This window comes from Alexandromys fortis, unplaced genomic scaffold (assembly GCF_014885135.2).
Source record: "Alexandromys fortis isolate MF-2015 unplaced genomic scaffold, M_Fortis_MF-2015_v1.1 scaffold_0, whole genome shotgun sequence".
Classification (NCBI taxonomy): Eukaryota; Metazoa; Chordata; class Mammalia; order Rodentia; family Cricetidae; genus Alexandromys; species Alexandromys fortis.
In genome coordinates, this window is record NW_026067949.1 from 42,095,886 (window position 1) to 42,116,311 (window position 20,426).

At 36.9% G+C, this 20,426-nt stretch overlaps 1 protein-coding gene across 6 annotated transcripts in view; it reads right to left on the reverse strand.

The window, feature by feature from the left end:
• The window catches only part of Ankrd17 (ankyrin repeat domain 17), a 134,576-nt gene that overhangs the window by 28,558 nt on the left and 85,592 nt on the right, over positions 1–20,426 (reverse strand). For 4 of the 6 annotated variants that reach the window (XM_050150168.1, XM_050150164.1, XM_050150166.1 and 1 more), the window contains 8 exons: positions 19,055–19,203; positions 9,969–10,080; positions 9,651–9,796; positions 6,201–6,343; positions 5,403–5,616; positions 4,732–4,907; positions 3,706–3,868; positions 894–989 (listed from right to left, as the gene is read on the reverse strand). In XM_050150168.1, coding sequence (XP_050006125.1) covers positions 894–989; positions 3,706–3,868; positions 4,732–4,907; positions 5,403–5,616; positions 6,201–6,343; positions 9,651–9,796; positions 9,969–10,080; positions 19,055–19,203 — 1,199 coding nt within the window. The remainder of the gene's footprint in view (positions 1–893; positions 990–3,705; positions 3,869–4,731; positions 4,908–5,402; positions 5,617–6,200; positions 6,344–9,650; positions 9,797–9,968; positions 10,081–19,054; positions 19,204–20,426) is intronic. The other 2 variants (XM_050150169.1, XM_050150165.1) reach the window with 1 other exon arrangement.

Sequence of the window (20,426 nt, forward strand, 5' to 3'; positions counted from 1 at the left end):
TAATCCCAGCACTCGGAAGGCAGAGGCAGGTAAATCTCTGTGAGTTCGAGGCCAGCCTGTGTCTAATAAGAGCTACAGGACAGGCTCCAAAGCCTGTCTTGAAAAACCAAAAAGCATACAGTATTTTCTCCAGGTGCGATAGTGGTAGATGTAGGCAGATTTTTGAATTCAAGATTAATACAGTCTACAAACTGAGTTAACTGTATAGGATTTGATGCCCTATACAGAGAAACCCTGTCTTGAAAATCCAAAATAAAATAAATTTTAATCAGCCTCAACTCTCAACAAAAAAACCTGCCACAAACATCCAAAGTAAGGCAAGGCAATGAATTAGAAAAGGAAGCTGATTAATTATCATGCAACATTATTTACATTTGTTGGCCTTTTCATTTCCAAAGGAATATGGGTATACACATACACACACACACACACACGTCACAAGCACAAAATGATAGTGGAAGATAGCTATTAGATCTCTAATCAGACTTTTTTTTTCTTCACTACATCTGCCATAAGTCAAGTAAAAAAATGTTGGCTAGGATCTGGAAGAGAATGTCCTGGGGCAAGAAAAGAATACGTGGTGGCATCGGCCAGGCAGTGGTGGCGCTCGCAGTTAATCCCAGCACTTGGGAGGCAGAGACGGGGATCTCTCTGAGTTTCAGGACACCTAGGGCTGTTACACAGAGAAACCCCATCTCAAAAAGCAAAACAAAACAAAAATAAAAAAACAATACATCACAAATCTAGGTAAATCTTTTTAAAAGTTCATAAATATTAAACAAAACTGTTATATAGTATACTTTATGACTCATGCTGAGTTTATTGGCACAAAAGTTGTATTAACCAAAAGAAATCCTAGCTCATACTTAAGGTGAATTTGAGCAATACATTACCTTATCGGTGATGGTTGCTATATACCGCATGCATTCAGAATCTGATGGGAACTGATTGACTTCTTTGACCAAGTAGCGTACCACCTTCACATGACCCTAAAAATAGATACCACCAAATTCAAGTTGCCAGTCATGCATGACAAGTACCTTTATCTGCTAAGCCATTGTGCCCAATCTGTTTGAGGTATTTCCTTATCTCCCCTTTTTTTGGTAGTCCTGACTGTCCTGGAAGTTACTACAGACAGACCAGGTAGTTTTCTAGCTCATCTCTGCAAGCTTCTTTCTCCACTGGAATTAAAGTACTCATTATGTTGAGGCCAGTCTTGAACCTGTTCAAGCCTCCAAAATAATGAAATGCAGATGTAAAAAATGGAGTTCTTTCTTTCAATTTGTATTAATTTGTTTTTATTTTTTTAAAGTCTTTAAATGAATACTTACAGTCTTTAAAATACCTCTAGGCCACAACTCATACAGCACCCTCTCCAATAACATTCATTAAAAAGAAAGAGAGGAAGGGAGAAGGAATGTAGGAACACAGGAAGCTGCTGGACTTGATAGCCTATTCCTGCAATACCAGTACTTGCTAAAAATTGAAACAATAACATAGGACTTCAGAAGGACTATAGAACTTAGAACAACCTCTGTATGACATCCAATAAAATGGGAACAGTTTAAGAGATTTAAACTACACAAAGAACAAAGAAAGCAGTGAGAACAAACATGAGCACTCTGTTGCTGACAGAGGTCAGCAGACAGGATGTAAGACAAAGATCAATCAACAACACGATTCTTCTATTAGGGATTCACAGTGGAAGGTGAGCTCTAAATATGCTATATGGGAAAGCAGACCAGTCAAGAGAACACTAACACAGTGGAGCAGCAAGGAAAGGCTAACTTGTTTGATGACTCAGCCAATATGCTAGAGAATGAACCACTGAGAAAGAGTAGATTTGAATGCTGAAGGGAAAAAGCAAGTGGCCATGTAGTCCATGATAACCAGAAGCAAAGTGGAACAAAGAACAAGAGTCAGTAACTGGAGTGGTGGTACACACCTTTAGTTCCAGCACAGCACAGGAAGTAGAGGCAGGCAGAACTTTATGAGTTTGAGGCCAGACTGGTATACATAGCTAGCTGGAGGCTAGCCAACACTACAGAAAGACCCTGTTTCCAGATGAGAAAAACCAGGCTAAAGCCCAAAAATCATCAGCAACAAAATAAGAACAAGAATCAGAAAGGATGAGAGAAAGAGCATGTCTTGTAACTTATATACTAAAAACAGCCCAAGATTTACCATGTACAAGGTATTTCCTGAATACTAGCTTGCTGTGTTGTCAGGATTAAGTCCACTGTCTCACGCACACCAGACAAGCACTCTCTTGTTAAGCTATATCCCTAATGAGGGATTTTTTGTAAAAGTAATGCAATCTAAAATGTTTTAATACAATTTAAAAAAATTATATAGATGTATCTCCACTAGAAGGACAGAGGAAGAATGTCTAAGGTTCAAGCCCCATCTTATATAGTGACTTTCAAGACAGCCTAGACCAAGAAATTGTGTCTCTACAAAAGTAAACAAATATAGTTCTTGAAATAAGTATCAAATTAGGCTAAAACCGAATTAAGTTATCAGTGTGTGCTAAAGCAAATATTTAATTGACACACACAGCTCCGTGCAACAGCACTGCAGAGGAAAAAAGGCTGCTTTTGCTTCATTTAAAATTCTTATTTCTAGTTCTAACACTAATTTTTCAATAAACTATTAATAGTGAGGTTTTCTTTGATTTATTATTCCCTAATATTTAAAACTAAAAAATAAGGTCATGCTTATTGTTGCACACCTTTAGTCCTACTGCTCTAGAGGCAAGATTAACATCAAGTTCCAAGCCAGTCAAAACTGCATAGTGAGATCTGTCCCAAAGTCAAGACAAAAGACCCAAACCAAGCAACAACAAGCAAAAGCCCCAATAAATAAATAAAATCAATGATAAAATGAAACCTAGTTTATTTTATAATGGTAACTTAAGAAAACATCTAAACATTAAAAGTGTAACTAGATTTTGAATGTGAAGCTTAGGTGTCTGTAGTAATTTGTAAGTGGCCACCATAAACCCATAAGGAGTGGCACTATTAAGAGGTGTGGCCTTGGAGGATGTGTGTCACTGTGGAGATGGGCTCTGAGGTCTCATACATGCTCCAGTCCTACCCAGTGTCAAAAGTTGACTGCCTGTTGCCTGCAGATAAAGATGTAGAATGCTAAGTTCTTCTCTAGCTCCATATCTGCCTGCATGCCACAACATTCAACCATGACGATAAAGGACTAAATCTCAGAAATGTAAGCCACCCAATTAAATATTTTCCTTTAAGAGATGCCATGGTCATGGTGTCTCTTCACAGCACTAAAAATCCTAAGTTTTATTTTACTTATTGAGTATGCGTATGTCTGTAATGTATGAATATGGGTGCCTATGCCAGGAATGCATTTTGTAGAGGTTATAGGATAACTTTGTGGAGTTGGTTCTCTTTTTACCATTATGTAAGTTCCAGGGTTCACAAGTTGCCAGGCTTGTATATCATGTAGTTTTACCCACTGAGCCATCTGGCTGGCCATCCTAGACGATCTTCTTAAAGGATTCCTTAGTTTTGATGTCCAATATGAATTACATTCACAGAATTTCAGAAATACTAGATCTATTTGGTTTGCCAGTAAAGTATTGCGTTTGCACACAGTATTACTAAAATAAACACTAAGCCAAGCTCTCCCTAGCACAGATCAGCATGTGCAATGCATACGAATGAGGACGAGGTGTGCTACCTTTCTAAATGCGGCCATGAGAGGTGTTATCTTGCGATTATCTGCTGCATCTACATCTGCACCTGCTTGCACCAGTAGCTGAACCACATCTAGGTGTCCACCATTTGCTGCTAGCCACAGCGGAGTATTTCCCTTCTTGTTCCGCACATCGATATGAGCTCCCCTGGAAACGAGTGACAGACAGCACTTTCTTACATGAGATGAAATGATAGGGACAGTAATAGGAAAAAAAAAATCAACTGCTGTGAAAATTTAAAGAGGAAAATAAATACTCAAGTATGAATGCATTTTTTTAGAATTGTATTAGAGAATTTCTATCCATTACTATCAAATTAAATATATATATATTCAATATATGTTTCCCTTATTTACAAATGACAGTGTAACTTTGAATTCCAACTCAGATATTCTGTATCCACGTATTTACAGTACACGGGGGGGGGGGGGGGGGGGGGGGGCTTTAGTGTCCAGTTTAGACTCAGAATCAAACATTAGGTATGTGGGATGCCTACAAAAAATTTAAGATTTTATTTTATTGGTTTTTCAAGACCGGGTTTCTCTGTAGCTTTAGAGCCTATCCTAAAACTAGCTTTTGTAAACCAGGCTGGCCTCCAACTCACAGAGATCCACCTGCCTCTGCCTTCTGACTGCTGGGATTAAAGGTATATGTTACCACTGCCCAGCTAAGATTTTATTTTAAGATATAGTCAACCCTGGCTGTCCTGGAATTCACTATGTAGACCAGCCCAGCCTCTAAATCAGATATCTACCTGCCTCTGTCCCCTAAGAGCATGAGCCACTAGCTAGTTAGTCACTGACAAGCATTTTTCTTAAAACCTAGCAGGCAGCTACTAATTAACTAAAAGTAACAGTTGCCCTTCATCCTGTCTGATACTGAATAGTTACTATCAACTTAAGAGACTAAAACGTAGGTTACAGAATTACATTTTATTTTGTACACAGTGAGAGTGCCCAGGAAATGATCAGCACTTACATTCACAAACAAAGGATATGCTCATAACATACCTGCCAATAAGAAGTTCACAAAATTTATAATGCCCTTTATCTGCGGCTATGGTTAAAGCTGTATCTCTTGAGGAGGGCACTGGAGGGGCATTAACATCAGCACCTTTGTCCAAAAGAACTCGGCCCACCTCTGCATACCCACCAGAGGCCGCTTCCATTAGTGGTGTAAGGCCAGTCTAGGTTTAATGGAAAATAAATAAATAAAAAAAAAACAATAAAAAAAAAAACTATGGAAGAGATCAGAAATAGCCAAAATGTTAACAATCTCGGGAGGCAACATGGTATAGTTTCTACAGATTCATAAATTTGTACTGACAGGTGTTGAGTTGTATTTAATTAAAACATTTATTTACCTAAAACCGGAGGTATGGTGAAAAGAATTTGAGTAAGACCCAAGTCCAATGACGTGAATGACAGTACATGTTTCCTGTCCTTTCAAAATAATCGCATTGTTTTCAGCTAATTAACCTATCAATAATAATTTAAAAAGCATATGCCCAAGTATTTTCATAAATGACTTCAACCATATAGTAGATTAATGTGATAAAGTCATAAAATCATAACTTCTACAATACACCTGTTCTTTCATGTCTAAAACCATTTCTCTCAGATACGTATTTTGTCTCCATGACAAAGGTCTGACAAATGGCAAGTTTCAGCATCTTTCTTACCTTAGCTCTGTGTTCAACGTTTGCTTTTCTATCAAGCAGAAGACTAACCACTTCAGTTCTTCCTTGGAAGCAGGCTAAGGTAAGGGCAGTGTTCCGATTGGTTTCTATTTGAGCATTTATGTCAGAGCCCATGTCTAAGAGAAGCTTAACTGCAGCTGTATGCCCGTTCATAGCTGCTAACATCAGTGGAGAAATGCCCAATTTGCTACCAGTTCTGGGGGTGAAAAATAACGGGGAAACAATGTGTGTCATAGCAGAGAAACGGCAATGATAAAAAAAAAATTGAATATAAAAATTTCTCTCCTGTTCTTTTGAAACAGAGTATCTTGTAGTCCAGGTTAGCTAGCTTCTAGCTGAGAATGACCCTGAACTCCTGATTCTTTTGCCTCTACCTCCCAAGCTCGTCAATTACAGCAGTGGACCCACCTACCAAGTCTGGCTAAAACTCTGTAGGATTATTTAACATTTTAACTACTTTTCTCAGCCCTTGCATCTTTTGAGATACTACTAAAACTTCCTTGGAGCAGATGCCAAATAACCAGCTAGGGAGTGGAGTCTCATCCTATGATGATGAAGCAAATATCTACCTCTTTAATAAACACCAACAAAGATATTTCCTTTAGCTCCCTAAGAAACAGTAGTTTGTAATTTTCAGTTATAGCAACATTCTGAATTCTTGAATATTTTAAATTTTATAACTTTATAAAAATTTTACTAAAATAGCAGTTCCAAAAATTTACACCACAATATTCTTAATAAAGTGTCTACAGACAAAAAAAAAAAAAAAATAGAGCTTGCCTAGAATTGATCTCGGCTCCTGCATTTAGCAGTATTTTGATGATATTCACGTAGCCACCAGAAGCAGCCAGGCTTAGAGGTGTGTAATCAGAAACATTCCTGTGTTCTTTATTTGCACCCCGAGCTAACAACAGCTCCACCACCTAGTAGGGAAAAAAAATAATAAAAAATAAAAAAGGTGGGAAGTATACTTTCTAAAGCCACGACAATTTCAGAAGTGTATTTCTGGGTTTTTTGCCTGGTATATAACGAAATGAGAAAACTCTTCTTTATAGTTTTAGGCAACAAGGTTCTTAGAAGTTAACAGACAACAGAAAGCTCTCAAGTTAAAAAACAAACAAACTTAAGAAATCTAATGAATACTCAAAGAAGATTTAGACCTCAAATGTTTTTAGGACATAATTTAAAAACGAATACTTTTGTTACTTTTATCATATAGTTAGTTATAAAGGAAACCATGAGACGAGATTCATCTTATATGTACACATGAATGCACTAGAATTTGAGACAGGGCCTCACTATTTACATCAGGCTGGAAGCAAATTCAGAGATTTGACTGCCTCCCCCTCCCAAGCACTGAGATTAATGGTGTGCGCCATGACAGCTGGCAATCTATATTTGCTTTTTGTTACAGAAGAGTTGAAAAATGTTCCCATGCTTTACCTTGACAACCTTAATATTATTCTGTGCCTGTGGGCACAGCATCAAATTTGACTTGGTAACAGAATATTGGGTGCATTACTTTTTAAGATGCTGGCAAACTGATCCCAAGAGCATTTATACCCTAGCAACAATACAGGAGTTCTGGCTGTTAATCTTCCGGATCTCAAGAGCTTTTCTCTGAGAGCCAAATTATTGAGCATTAAAGCATTAAGTGCTTTTTGGCCATTCAGAGATATACCAGTTAAAATCGTGTTTAGATAAAGCTAAACATTACTTCGATTAAAGCTAGCAAGACTACGTGGTTTTACTTTTTATTTACTGTAAATGTCTATACACTGAGGGCATATGGAATGCGGGTGGGAAGGCAGAGGGCAACTTTCAGAAGTTGGCTCTCACCATCACCTCAAAAAGGGATCTTGCTCATTCTTACATGAGCCACCATGCTTGTGTGTTTCTTTTTCTTACTACATTTATTAAAATAGCATGTGTCGAAAAATCAGATTGTCAGGCTGGGTGGCAAATATCTCTACATGTTGGGCCATATGTTAGCCTGTTATATATTGTTTTGTTTAATGGCGGTGTCTTTCTATAGAGCCCCGACTGAGTTCAATGCCCAGAGGGTCCAGGCACAAGCCAGTAGGCATCAGTTAACATGTCTATTCTAAACGGCTTGAGAGTTTCATAGCATTTGCCATGTAATAAATAAATGCTTGCAAATTTCATTTTTTCTAAACATTATTCTGTAATTTTACATTGAACTGACTTTCCTAATCATACCAACTATTTCACAATACCTGTTATAATGACACCAAATGGAAGCAATGTGTTTCTAGGCAAAGTTTCATAGCAGAAAGTAGAATATTAAGTTATCTTGGCTTGGTTAGTTCCTTGTGGTGCCAAGGATGACGAACCCCTTAGAACATGCTAGTCAATCATATTTACTGATGATTATATCTCCATCCCACATGTTTGATTTTAGATATAAAAAACTCACAAGTGTGGCTTACTGCTTTTAAATGAAGTGACTTTATTTGATTTAAAATTAAACTATTTGTCAGTGTGTGAATAAATACTATTTCAAGCTAAATCATAATGAAAAATTTAAAGTAGTAGTACTTAGCCTCAAAAATTTCTATCATCTGTTCTCATATTATAATGGGAAATGGATAGGAAATCTAGTGTGGTGTCTTGAATTAAATGGTCCCCATAAGCTCATATATTTGAATACTTGTCATAAGGGAGTGATGTTATTTGAGAAGGATTAGGAGGTGTGGCTTTGTTGGAGGAAGTGTATCCCTGAGGGTGACCTTTCAGGTTTCAGAAGTCCAGAATCTCTCTTTATTCTTGCTACCCATAGATCCTGATATACAATTCTAACTATTTCTCCAACACAATGTCTGCCTGCATGCCACTATGATCCCTGCTGTGACCATAATGAATGAAATCTCTGAAACTGTAAGCAAGCCTACGATGAAATGATCTTTTATAAGAGCTGCTGTGGTCAGGACATCTCTTCATAGCAATAGAATAGTGACGAGGAAAGGTTTTAATTTTATTGTTGTTGTTTTGTTTATTAAGGGCATTGGCTCCCTGACTGGACTACAGCTCTCTATGAAGAGCAAGCTGGTCTCCAACTAAGAGATCTGTCTGCCTCTGCTTACAGAGTGCAGAGATTAAAAGCATGGGCTACCACATCCTGATAATTTTTAAGACTTTCTCCACCTCCACTGTGAATTACAGATGAAACAATCAGAAAGGAGCAATACAACAGAACAGGTGCTATGTTATCACCACAAGCATGAAACGTTATATATACATAAAAGGGGAAAGGAACATAGGATTAGGCTAAATAAAAAGTTACCAAGAAACAGTCCATGTGTGTATCATGCCTTTGTTTTTAATCTATAATACAAAGAAGCTCTAACCTTTTATATATATTTGTGCCCTTTTTTTTTTTTTTTACATTTCCCACTCTTGGATAGAAACTATAAAAATATCTTTTACTAGTTTGTTCTGAAAACCTAGTTACTTAGGGATCGAGAAACGGATGATTTGATTTTTATTATTGTGTGTTATATGGGATCAAATACAGGTACATGTACCACAGTGAACATGTAGGGATCAAAGTACTAAAGAACTACTTTAGAAAGTCCTTTCCTTCCTTCCATGTAGAGACCTGCAGTTATCCGTGCTGTTCAATAACCCGTTTTAAAGGTGAATGGGAAATTAACACGGATGAAAGGGTGATTTCTAGATCTAAGACTGGTAAATTCTGAATCCATAAAGATACCACAATTGACTTATTTAGCCTATATTCCCTGTAGAGATGTTTGAGGGGGAGGGGGGAAAACTAGGTTAACCAGCTAATTATTAAATGCTATTAGACATAAAACTGATAACTTCACAGTTCAATTTTCTTGACCCTATATGATCAATTCCTGTCATTTGGTCTGTCTGAAGTTATAGAACATGAAGAATTAGTATATATAAGAATTGTACATCTCATCTAGAATGGCTTAATCTTTCTCTTAAAGACAAATGCAATACAAAGGATTCTTATGGCAGGTACTACTCTTAGAGGAACAAGACTGTATGTTTACATTATGTGACTTTATGGGGAATATTATACTAGCCTACTCTTGCTCATATGTAGTAATTTAAGTTACTGTGATAAATATAACAGGCAAAATGTTTCTACACAACATACATGAGTATGTTGTACACAAATACATGAGTATATACATATTTGCTAAACAGAAAAGAAATTGCACTAAGATCAAATGCTACCTCCTGTCTGCCCCCAGAACAAGCCAAGGACAGTGGTGTGTCCTTGGTTCTTTCTGATTGGGCTTCAATGTCTGCACCATTATCCAGCAATATTTCTACAACGCCAACATGACCAGCTGTAGCAGCCAAAATGAGTGGAGTAAAACCTAAAAAACAAACAAAAAAAAAGAACCTGCTTACAACATGCTAAGCAAAGAAACAGTAACAACTGTTTTCCAATATAATTAAGCACCAATATGTGGCTAAAAACTAATTGTTTCTAAATTCATAGTTCCCACAAAACTTCTATAAAATAAAACTAACATAAATAAGGGCTACCTTTCTTGTCTCGATGCTCAATACTAGCTCCTCTTTCTAGTAGTGTTTGTACCAGTTCCTCATGGCCACCAGCACAGGCAAGCGTTAGTGCAGTATCATGATTACTCTCAGTCTATAAAGAGAGAAAAGAAAAGCCATTAGTTTAACTAGTTCATTTAAATAACCATCCAGTGTTACTGTCAAAAACACAAGATACATATGTGCCTCCCTATGTTACATCAAGACCTCAAACCATGTGGCCCAAGCTTAGCTAAAATGAGTCATCTTCCTGCCTCAGGCTTCTTACTGATTTCTCGAATTATAAATGCATGCCACCAAGCCAGGCTTACACAAATCATTTGGATGGTATATGGTTTATTGCCAACCTCACCAATAAGAAGTCAATTCATGGTTTGTTTTTTTCCTTTTTCCTTTTTTGGTGGTAATGGTTCTGAAACTTTCCAGCTTGGGTCTGCCTCAGCTGAGGATGACCTTGAACTGTTTGTCCCTCACTGCCACTACCACTGGAATACTGAAATTACAAATCTTCTCCATATGCCTAACTTTAGTGACCTTTTTAGGTATACAAATAATATTCAAACTTTATAAACAATTATTAATGACACCAAAGGAAGAAAAAGGATTATTTTCTATCATATGCTAATTTCAAGTATAAAATTGAGGGAAAAAAGTGTGAATTCAATTTTGCTGTCACATATTAAAGAGTAACATCTGTTTCTATTTCAAATAAATTTGCTTACATTTTTGGGATAGAACCTCACTGTACCCCAGGATGGCCTTGATCTTACATTGTTCCTTCAACCTCTGTCTCTCTATTGCTATTATAAGCATGTTAGCCTGCCTGACCTAATGTGTGTAACACACACATACACACACTTTGAAATGCATATAGACAGGCATACAGAAGATTCTTAAAGACAAAAACACAGAATGTAGGAGTGGGAGGTGTCCAGGGCCTAGCTGAGAAGAGAGTGTGAAAAGGAAAGGACTATCCAGATTGCTCTGGAGATCAGAAGAGAATTCCTCTGGTGTCTTCAGCTGATGCTCAACAGCCCATGTACAAAAGGAAATTATCAGAGGGCAGAAGTAGATCAGGTACAACACCAAGAGCAGGAACACAGGCCCTACCAGCTAGAGCAGGAAACTACCAGAACATGGAGGAAATCCTATGCAGAGACCAAATGAGTTGTGTTGGACCCATTAAAAAAAAAAAATTCCAGCTGAAAAGCAAGCCTTTTCATAGATAAAAATTGAGCCAAGCGTGGTTTCAAACATGCTTAATTCCAGCACTCAGGAAGTAGAGGGAGTAGGATCTCTGAGTTCTAGACCAGCCGGCTCAAAAAGCTAGTTCCAGGACAGTCAGGGTTGTTACAGAAAGACTGGCCTAAGTAACTTAGATGTGTTTAAAAATAAAGATCCTAAATTCTTTAAGGAATAAAATGTGTAATACACTATAAATTGAAAAATAAAGACTGTAACTGTGCTAGGATATTACATAATTTAACTTCTGGACAAATGTGTGAATGAACACGGCTAGGGACTCATACCCCTTTGTTTCTTTGAGACAGGATCTCACTATGTATCTCAAGAGGGTCTCCAATCACCCACATTAATTACTCATGAATGAGGGAAATGCATGTGAATAGCACCATGCCTGGCTTTTATGATAATCTTTAATTTAATTAATCAACCTATTAGAAAGTGCTTTAGGTAGTCTGGAAAAATGAACATGTGAATGTACTTTTTCAGTTATGCAGTAACATTTAAATATAAATAAAGGTATTTCCAATATAATTCATATATAAAATTGAAAAGTATTATAACAGGATGACAAAACTCTGGGGGAGAAGACTATGTCATGAAGGCTTTTCAACACCGAAATCATTCTCAGGTAAAGCAAATGATGTGATCATTTAACTATAAACTCAACATACACCAATTTGCAAGACTTAACTGATGAAATAAAACTCCAGAAAAAAACAGCTGTATAACTCATTCCTTTTTATGGTGGACTTGCCTTTTTTTTTTTTTTTTTAATTGGAACATGAAACTGGATCTCTGTACTCCTGACACTTGGAGATCTGTATGTAGTAGACCAGGCGGCCTTGAAAAAGGAATTGGAGTGGGTTTTCTTCTTTTGAGGGGGTCAGGAGGGAGTGTCTTATTTTGAAGCCCTGACTACTTAGAACTTCCTATGTAGACCACAGAGATCCACCTGTTTCCTGAGCACTGAGATTAAAGGAGTGTGCCACCAAATTTTGTTCTTTTTACTTTTTAATGAGACAACTAAAAAGTCCTAAAAATATGTCTCTATTTTTCCTTTGTGATTATTAGTCGCACTATATAGCTGGGGTTGGACTGGAAACTCAATTCCACCTGAACCTACTGAGAGCACAAGGCATATGCCACTGCATCTGACAAACTCCATTTTTATCCTTGATAATATGTTTATATCTCTATTACCACACTAAAAAAGAAAAACCATCTTTGGTTTGTTTTTGAGACACGCTCTCACTATATAGACCAAGTGGGCCTTGAACTAAGAGGTTCACCCAACTCTTCTTCTCAAGCACTGAGATTTAAGATTGGCACACCATGGCCAGTCCACTAAATTCTTGAAAACTTTATGAATTTATGCTATATTTTCATTCTCAACCTACATGTAATATTTTGTCCAGAATACATTACACTAACTGAACATTGCAGAAATGACAACAGCTATAACTTCAAATATTCAAAGACTATTACTAATAACAGACTTAAAGATTTATAGTGCTCTTATACAATAATATTTACATAATACAAGAAGTCATACCCTCCCAATAACTGTGAAAGCCAAACTCCATTACAAAAAAATTAAAAGACAAAAAGTGAAATTGATCAAGAGTCAAGAAATGAGAAAAGCCTACTAGTCAGTGCTGGAGAGGGAGCCGCAATAGCTGCTCTGCAGAAGAGCCACTGACTGCAGAGATCAGGGATGGCCACAAGGGAGGTGCACCAACTACAACAGTGGAGAAGGACACGAAACTGCAGTGAGTGACAGCTCTGGACGTCAGTACATGATCTTCATTCCAAGTTTTATATTTTTAAAAAAGAAAGAAAAGGAACCACGTCTGATTTAAGAGAAAAGGCAACAAAAGCTCAGAAACACAACTTTCTGATGGCCAAACTTAACTGGTAATCAGAGATAGGCTTTCTAGACAGCAAACTGCTCGAACCGCATCACAAAGCTCTGAGTGTAACTGTTAAATACACATGGCCTGCGTCCTCTCCTTTAAGTGTAAGCAACTCAACAATAGCTTTAGGTTACAAAGCTTTGAAAACTTCCTTCGGGGACTAGTCTAACTTAAATACAAAAAAATATAAAAAATTTAAAAAAGATAACCACAAAAAATTTCAGGTGATCAATATATAATATCCCTCATTATAAAGCATAAATTTAATATTAATTAAAAGCATCACTTTTAGCCGGACATTGGTGGCACAAGCCTTTAAGCCCAGCACTCTGGAGGCACAGGCAGGCAGATCTCTGGGAGTTCAAGGCCAGCCTGGTCTACAAGAGCTAGTGCCAGGACAGGCTCCAAAGCCACAGAGAAACCCTGTCTCGAAAAACCAAAAGAAAAAAAAAAAAAAAGTGCTCTATTCCATAATCTCAGGTTTACAAAGTGAGTGTCATTCTACATACAGGATCTTGTTAATTACAGCACAGAGTCGATTTGAATTTAAGTTCAAGCTATTTTTATAAAGCTTATTAAACTATACATTTTAAGAAATAAAAAAATATTTTTAATCTGAGCAACGAGAGTTGACAAATTCCTTAAGTAAGCAACAAATATTTAAGATAACACGAGAACTTAAAGTTCAGAAAGATTGCTCTGTCCCCCGAGACATTAACACAATTCCAAACTGTTAAGAGTTCTGTGTTCTAGCCCATGGGTAAAAATAGTTTACTATAAACAATGGCTGACAGCGAACAGAAAGAAGGACAAGAGTGTCTGAAGGGAGAGCACAGAAGGATCCTCAGGGGACAACATCAGACACAGGCCAAGCAACTATTTCACTCCTTTATCAAGTACCCAGGGCAAAGTCTCAAACATAGAAAGAAATGGGGAAAAGGGAGGTGTGTAAAAAACAAAACAAAACAAAACAAAACAAAAAGATTGGGCATGGCAGCAGCACTAAGATTGAGGGTGGAGTGGGGGAATCTCTGAGTTTGAGGCCAGCCTGTCTGCATAGTGAATCCCAGGACAGGCAAGATTTCACAGTGAGAAACTGTCTCAAAAACAAACACCTAATAAATTATTTACATAATTTCATAAGTGAGAGAAGAAACGTGCAGGTGATATGGCCACACACACGACTTAGTTCAAAGGATCACAAAATATATGAGTGCTGTAGAAAAAAGAAAACCTTTGATGAGGTAATTATTATGCAGGTTGAAAACTCTCATGGAGGAAGTACACCTCTTATTCCTAAATTAGTTACGTTTAAAACCGGGAAGGACTCATACATACCCGCAAAAGGAAAATCTTCATAATTTAAAATATTTCATCTTATACAGCCAGGTTATATATAAGAGTTTAAGGAATAGAGTAACACTTCAGGATATCAAATAAATTAGAGTAATCAGTAAATTTAAACTTAATAATGTTTCTGAAAGTAGTTTATATAAAGTAGTAGTTGAATGTGTTAGCACATTTTTTATGAGATAGTTATCTTTATGAATGTAGGCTGCCAACGAGACTTCCCTTACTTGAGTGCTGAAGAGGCCAGATAAAGGAATGAATTCTCCTGGAATCTGAGTTAGAGGCAGTCTGTTAGAACCTGAGTTAAGAGTGCCATGTGGATGCTAGAAACCATCTCTCCAACTGATATATATATATATATATATATATATTTCGTTTTTCGAGACAGGGTTTCTCTGTGGTTTTGGAGCCTGTCCTGGAACTAGCTCTTGTAGACCAAGCTGGTCTCGAACTCACAGAGATCCGCCTGCCTCTGCCTCCCGAGTGCTGGGATTAAAGGCGTGAGTCACCATCGCCTGGTGGGTCAATAAAATTTCATACAATCAAAAAAAAATTAAATCAGGGGTACCCAAGTTAAACTTCTTATCTACTGCCATGAAACCTTTTGCCCAGTTTGTGCTAGGGCTCAAATATACCTTCTGCACATCTGAATAGCATCATTAGAATGAAAGATTCTCTATCTCATGGAAGAGTGTTTAATCTCTTACAGATGCTCATCAGTCAGATATTTTTCAGCTTTCCATTTGTGTCTTCCATCACAGTTTTATCCTATACACAAAAATATTCATGACATCAGGGTTCATGGGATTTTTACTTTACTATCTGTTATTGGAGTGTCTTCTTTCTATGTGTTGCTTTCATTGGTTAATTAATAAAGAAACTGCTTGGCCTGATAGGTCAGAACATAGGTGGGTAGAGTAGACAGAACAGAATGGTAGCAGACACCATGATTCCCCTTCCCAAGATGGACGCTGGCTAGACTCATGCTGCTAAACCATGACCTCGTGGTGGCATGCAGATTATTAGATATGGGTAGTCAAGATGTGAGAGTTAGCCAATAAGAAGCTGAAACTAATAAGCCAGGCAGTGTTTAAATGAATACAATTGTGTTGTTATTTCAGGGCATAAGCTAACCAGGCGGCTGGGAGCCGGGTGGCAGGAATGCAGCCAGCAGCTCCTTCTACAAGTATCAAATATTTTTAGAGGGGTTTTACAAAAAAAAAAAAAAAAAAAAAAAAAAAAAAGTGGGAGAAAAGCATTCTTAAATTTTTTATTGAGATACCTGCTTGGCACAGAAGCAAATTCCTTAAATTAACTTCAAAATTTAAGTCAGGTAAAAGTGCAATCATTAATTATCATTTTGACTGTTCCCCCCCCCCCCAGGATACAGGAATTTTTTCTGTATCTAGATAAGCACTCAAATATAACTCGTGTTAAGCAAAAATGCAACAAAAGTTAAAAAAAGCTTCAATACAGAAACCAGATAGACAGGGTTTTAAAAATGATTTTTTTAGATTCATGTATTTTACGTGTGTTTGCTTGCCTATATGTTTGTGCATCACATACATGCCTAGTGCCCTTAGAGGCCAGAGGAGGGAGGTGGATGACCTGGATAGTTATGAACCACTATGTTGCTATGAAAGGGAGAGACCCCTGTAAGAGCAACAGGTGTTCTGAACTGCCAAGCTGTATTTTTAAGGAACCATAATCAAATCTTTATATATAAACAAAAGTTTATGCAAATATTCAGTTAACTTACATGACTTTTGGGTAAACAATATCATGAGTGAAATAATTTCATAATCAATAACTTAATCAGTAAAATCACAGTTGTACTTGGGGGTGCATAGCTTTGGACCCATTTTTATGAAAATATTCTGAAAACAAGAGTTAATTTTGTGTAAGGGCTCATTCTTGATCCCTTAAAAATTAGAACATACTTCTAGTCAAGTCTAACAGTCTCAAAATCTCATGAGAAATAATATATATCTCATGCCAAGTTTTATTGAATTTCACAATTTGATCAAAAATAAATGGAAATAAATGGTTTTCATAGTTTTAAAAGAGGCTATGCAGCATGAATGGTATCATATTGAATGCAATATCTCACACTTGTAATTCTACCTACCCAGAAGACAAAGCTGGAAAAGATCACGAGTTCAAGCAAATTAGGGCAGAACTCAGCTGACAAGCACACATGAAACAAAAAATAAAATAGAGAAAGTCCACTGTGTGTCTGACTCCTAGCCTTCCTCCTTCTTAGCCAAGCAAGGTGACAAATAAATGAAATGACAGGAATGGTTAGGAGATTAGGTAATTTCTTTATGATATTTCCCGGCAATACTTTAGGACACAAAAGAGGGTTCAGTGATTACGTGAGCTTGCTGCTCTTGCAGAACACCACTGTTCAATTCCCAGCACCCACATGGCAGCTAAAGGCTGGCTGTTCCAGGGAATTCTAGCCTCCACAGAGACCAGGCATGCTTGAGGTACACAGAAAAGGAAAAAAGGGAAAAAAAAAAAAAAAAAACCCACGCAGTTCAAACACCCACACATAAAACAAACACGTAAAGAAATTAAAACAAAATAAGCCTAAGCATGTTAGTACACGCCTTTAATCCCAGCATTTAGGAAAAAGAGGCAGGTGGATCTCTAGGACTAAGTGCAGCTTGGTCTAAAGAGTGAGACCCTATCTAAAGATAAATAAAAACCAAAATATAAAACAATAAACTAAGAAACACTTTAATAGCAAACTCTCAAACTTGGAAGTATATAGTTTTAATGGTATATACATATGCTTCTTGAAATAAAAATTTATAAAAATCTGATTTAAGTCTTAACAGCATATACTTCCTATTAAACAAAATATTATAACTATAACATGCACACTTTTTCTTTCTCTTACTTTACCTTTTAAATAATCTCTCCTACCTCATACTTCTTAGCCTTTCCTTCCTTCTTTTAGATTCAAGGTCTTCTGTAGTTCAGGATGGCCTTAGTCTTACTATGTAGCCGAAAAGGAACTGCCTGCCTTCTACCTTGCAAGCACTAGGATTAGAGACTTAAAACATCAAACTTGCCACGTTTTTCAAGATAAAACAAACTAAATTTGTCAACCCATTCTTGCTCTGGGACTTCATGCTCAAGTTATGGAGAGAGAGAGAGAGAGAGAGAGAGAGAGAGAGAGAGAGAGAGAGAGAGAGAGAGAGAGAGAGAACACAATACAGTACACATAAAAGGTAAGGGGACAACTGGTAGGAGGTGGTTTTCTTCTTCCACTTCATGGGTTACAGGAATCAAACTGAGCGACGCTAATTAGTCTTGGTGGCAAGCACATTTAACCACCGAGAAATCTTGCCACTCAGAATCAACTAAATTTATTTATTTATTGAGACATTAAGACATTATGCAGGCCCCACTGGCCTCACATTCACATCTACCTGTCTCTGGCTCTTCAATGTTGGGAATCAAAATATTTTTAATATAACTCCTTTCTTAATAGATCTCAAGCTTTGTAAACCATAACAATATCTTTCTCCATGCATATACATATTCCTTCAGATAATCCAAAGAAATAAAGTATTTCTATTCCCTCCATGGAATCTGTTACCAGCTAAAATTGCATAAACTCACAACATATTTCCTCAGACCATAAGTAATTCCATCACAATCTTTAAGAGTGATGTAAAGTCAGGTATGATGATTCATGCCTGTAACTCCAGCATCCAGGGAGGATTAAACAGAAGGATTCCTAGGATTACAGCCAGACCGGCCTAGGTCTCAAGGGGAAACGTTACATAATGCAACTAAGGACATACAGTATACACACAGTTCAAATAAAGTCCGTTAGTCCAGGACTTTACCACCTGATTGATCTAGAATTCAAGTCCCAGCAGTTTCTTTCATAAACAATCCATGAACTATTTAAGAAAATACACAGCCAGGCAGTGGTGGCGCACGCCTTTAGTCCCTGAGTTCAGGAGGCAGAGACAGGCAGATATCTGTGAGTTCAAGGCCAATCTGGTCTACAGAGCAAGTTCCAGGACAGGCATCACATCAAAGCTACAGAGAAACTCTGTCTCGAAAACAAACAAAAAAGAAAATACACATCAACCCTAATATTTGTTCTACTGAGACAGGGTATCATGTAGCCTAGACTAGCTTAAAACTGTTACATAGCTGAGGCTGACCTTGAACTCATGGTCCCCAAAACTCAAAAGGCTGGGATCAGAGCTGTGGTTTCCCTTTAATCTTACATAAACTACTTCTTTTACATCTAGTACTTTCTAAACTAAAAGTAATCTTTAAAGCTCAGCCAGGCCTGGCATTAACTATGAAGGCCCAAGCTGGCTTTGAACTCCTGTAGTTCTGCCTTAAACTTCTAAACGATAGGATTAAGTGTGAGCCACCATATCTGCCTTGGCAGTTTTTAAAAATGGATGATGAGCTTTAATTGTATCGGGGTCTGTGACAATGCAGTCTAATAAGTTAGGACCACTGAAGGTTAACCTGGAAAGGTGGTGGAGTTCCAGTGACCATCTCTGCTAACGTGGAGCTTACCTGTGCATCAATATCAATGGCAGGGTAGATAGGTAGCATTGCTGAAGGAGAGATGATAGGACTTGGAGTTGGAGTCTGAGGTTGGGAAATAGAAGCAGCGATACTGTGGGTAGGAGTGTTTGACATTGCAGATGTTCTTCCACTGACTGCTGTTGAACAAAATAACTGCACTTAATAAGGACCAAACATTGTTAGGAAAGAGTTAAGAAATATTTCTTTAAAAAAATTAAAAAAAAATTTAATCAAAATGGTTGTAAGACACTATTATAACATTAATAACTAATTTTCTAAATGTTTTTAATTGGTGGACAGCCCCAACTTAGAATGTATATTGAATAATCCACTTCCTATACAATAATCCATCTGAAAGACAAATTCTCTTTTAATAAGTAATCATAAAATCTTAATCCATAATACCTGAAAACAAAAATACTTCACGTAAGAATATTACATAGAAAAGAAATGATAAAATATTCAAGAATAAGAATAAAAGGGGGGAAAGTAAACTTTGCCAACTTTACACCTCCTTGCACTGTAGAGCAAATAAAAGTTATTTCACTGTTGAATGGAAGATCCAAGTCAAATTACCACATATTTACTAAACACAACAGAGCAATAGTAACTTTGAAGGCCCTGGTGTGATGTTTTTTTTCAAGAATTAAAAAAAAAAAAGAAAAAAAAAATCAATCCTCACACAGATAATATATTTTTTCTTACATTACGAGAGAAATAAAATGTCCCACAAACAATCTGGCAACCACACTGACTTAGAACAAAATTAACATTAGTCTAGAAATAAATATATTTACACAGTCATCCTCCCAATATGGATTCGTTTTCTTCTATGTAGGAATCTGCTGTAATCTCATTTCACCAACATATATGATTTAAATAATGGCTAGTTAGGTCTGTACTTGGAGTGGGAGAATATTGCTAAAGACAGAGGCATACAATAGACAAGATTATGTTATGGGACTTTGTTCTCCCAGTAACTCAGCTCTGTAGCTAATGTGTGAACATATCTTCCTCGTCACCCACAGTAACTTTTGGACAATCATCTCTGAATAGAGTGCAGATGTGTGTTTTCCAAGTACAGTCAACTACAGCAGACAGAAAACAATTATAGATTCACAGCTGAATCTGAAACCAGGCAAAATAATTTATCTTGCCAAGAATATTAGTGAAATTGATCTTATAACAGTTATAAACATGACTATCAATTAAAAAATCTACTTTACATAAAATCTTAAGGTCAGGCACAAACATACACTGTACATTATAGCCACACACATTCTATAATTGTACATTTTTAGTTCACTTAAAAGTCAAAAGAAACAAAGAACAACAACAACAAAAACAAAACAAAACAAAA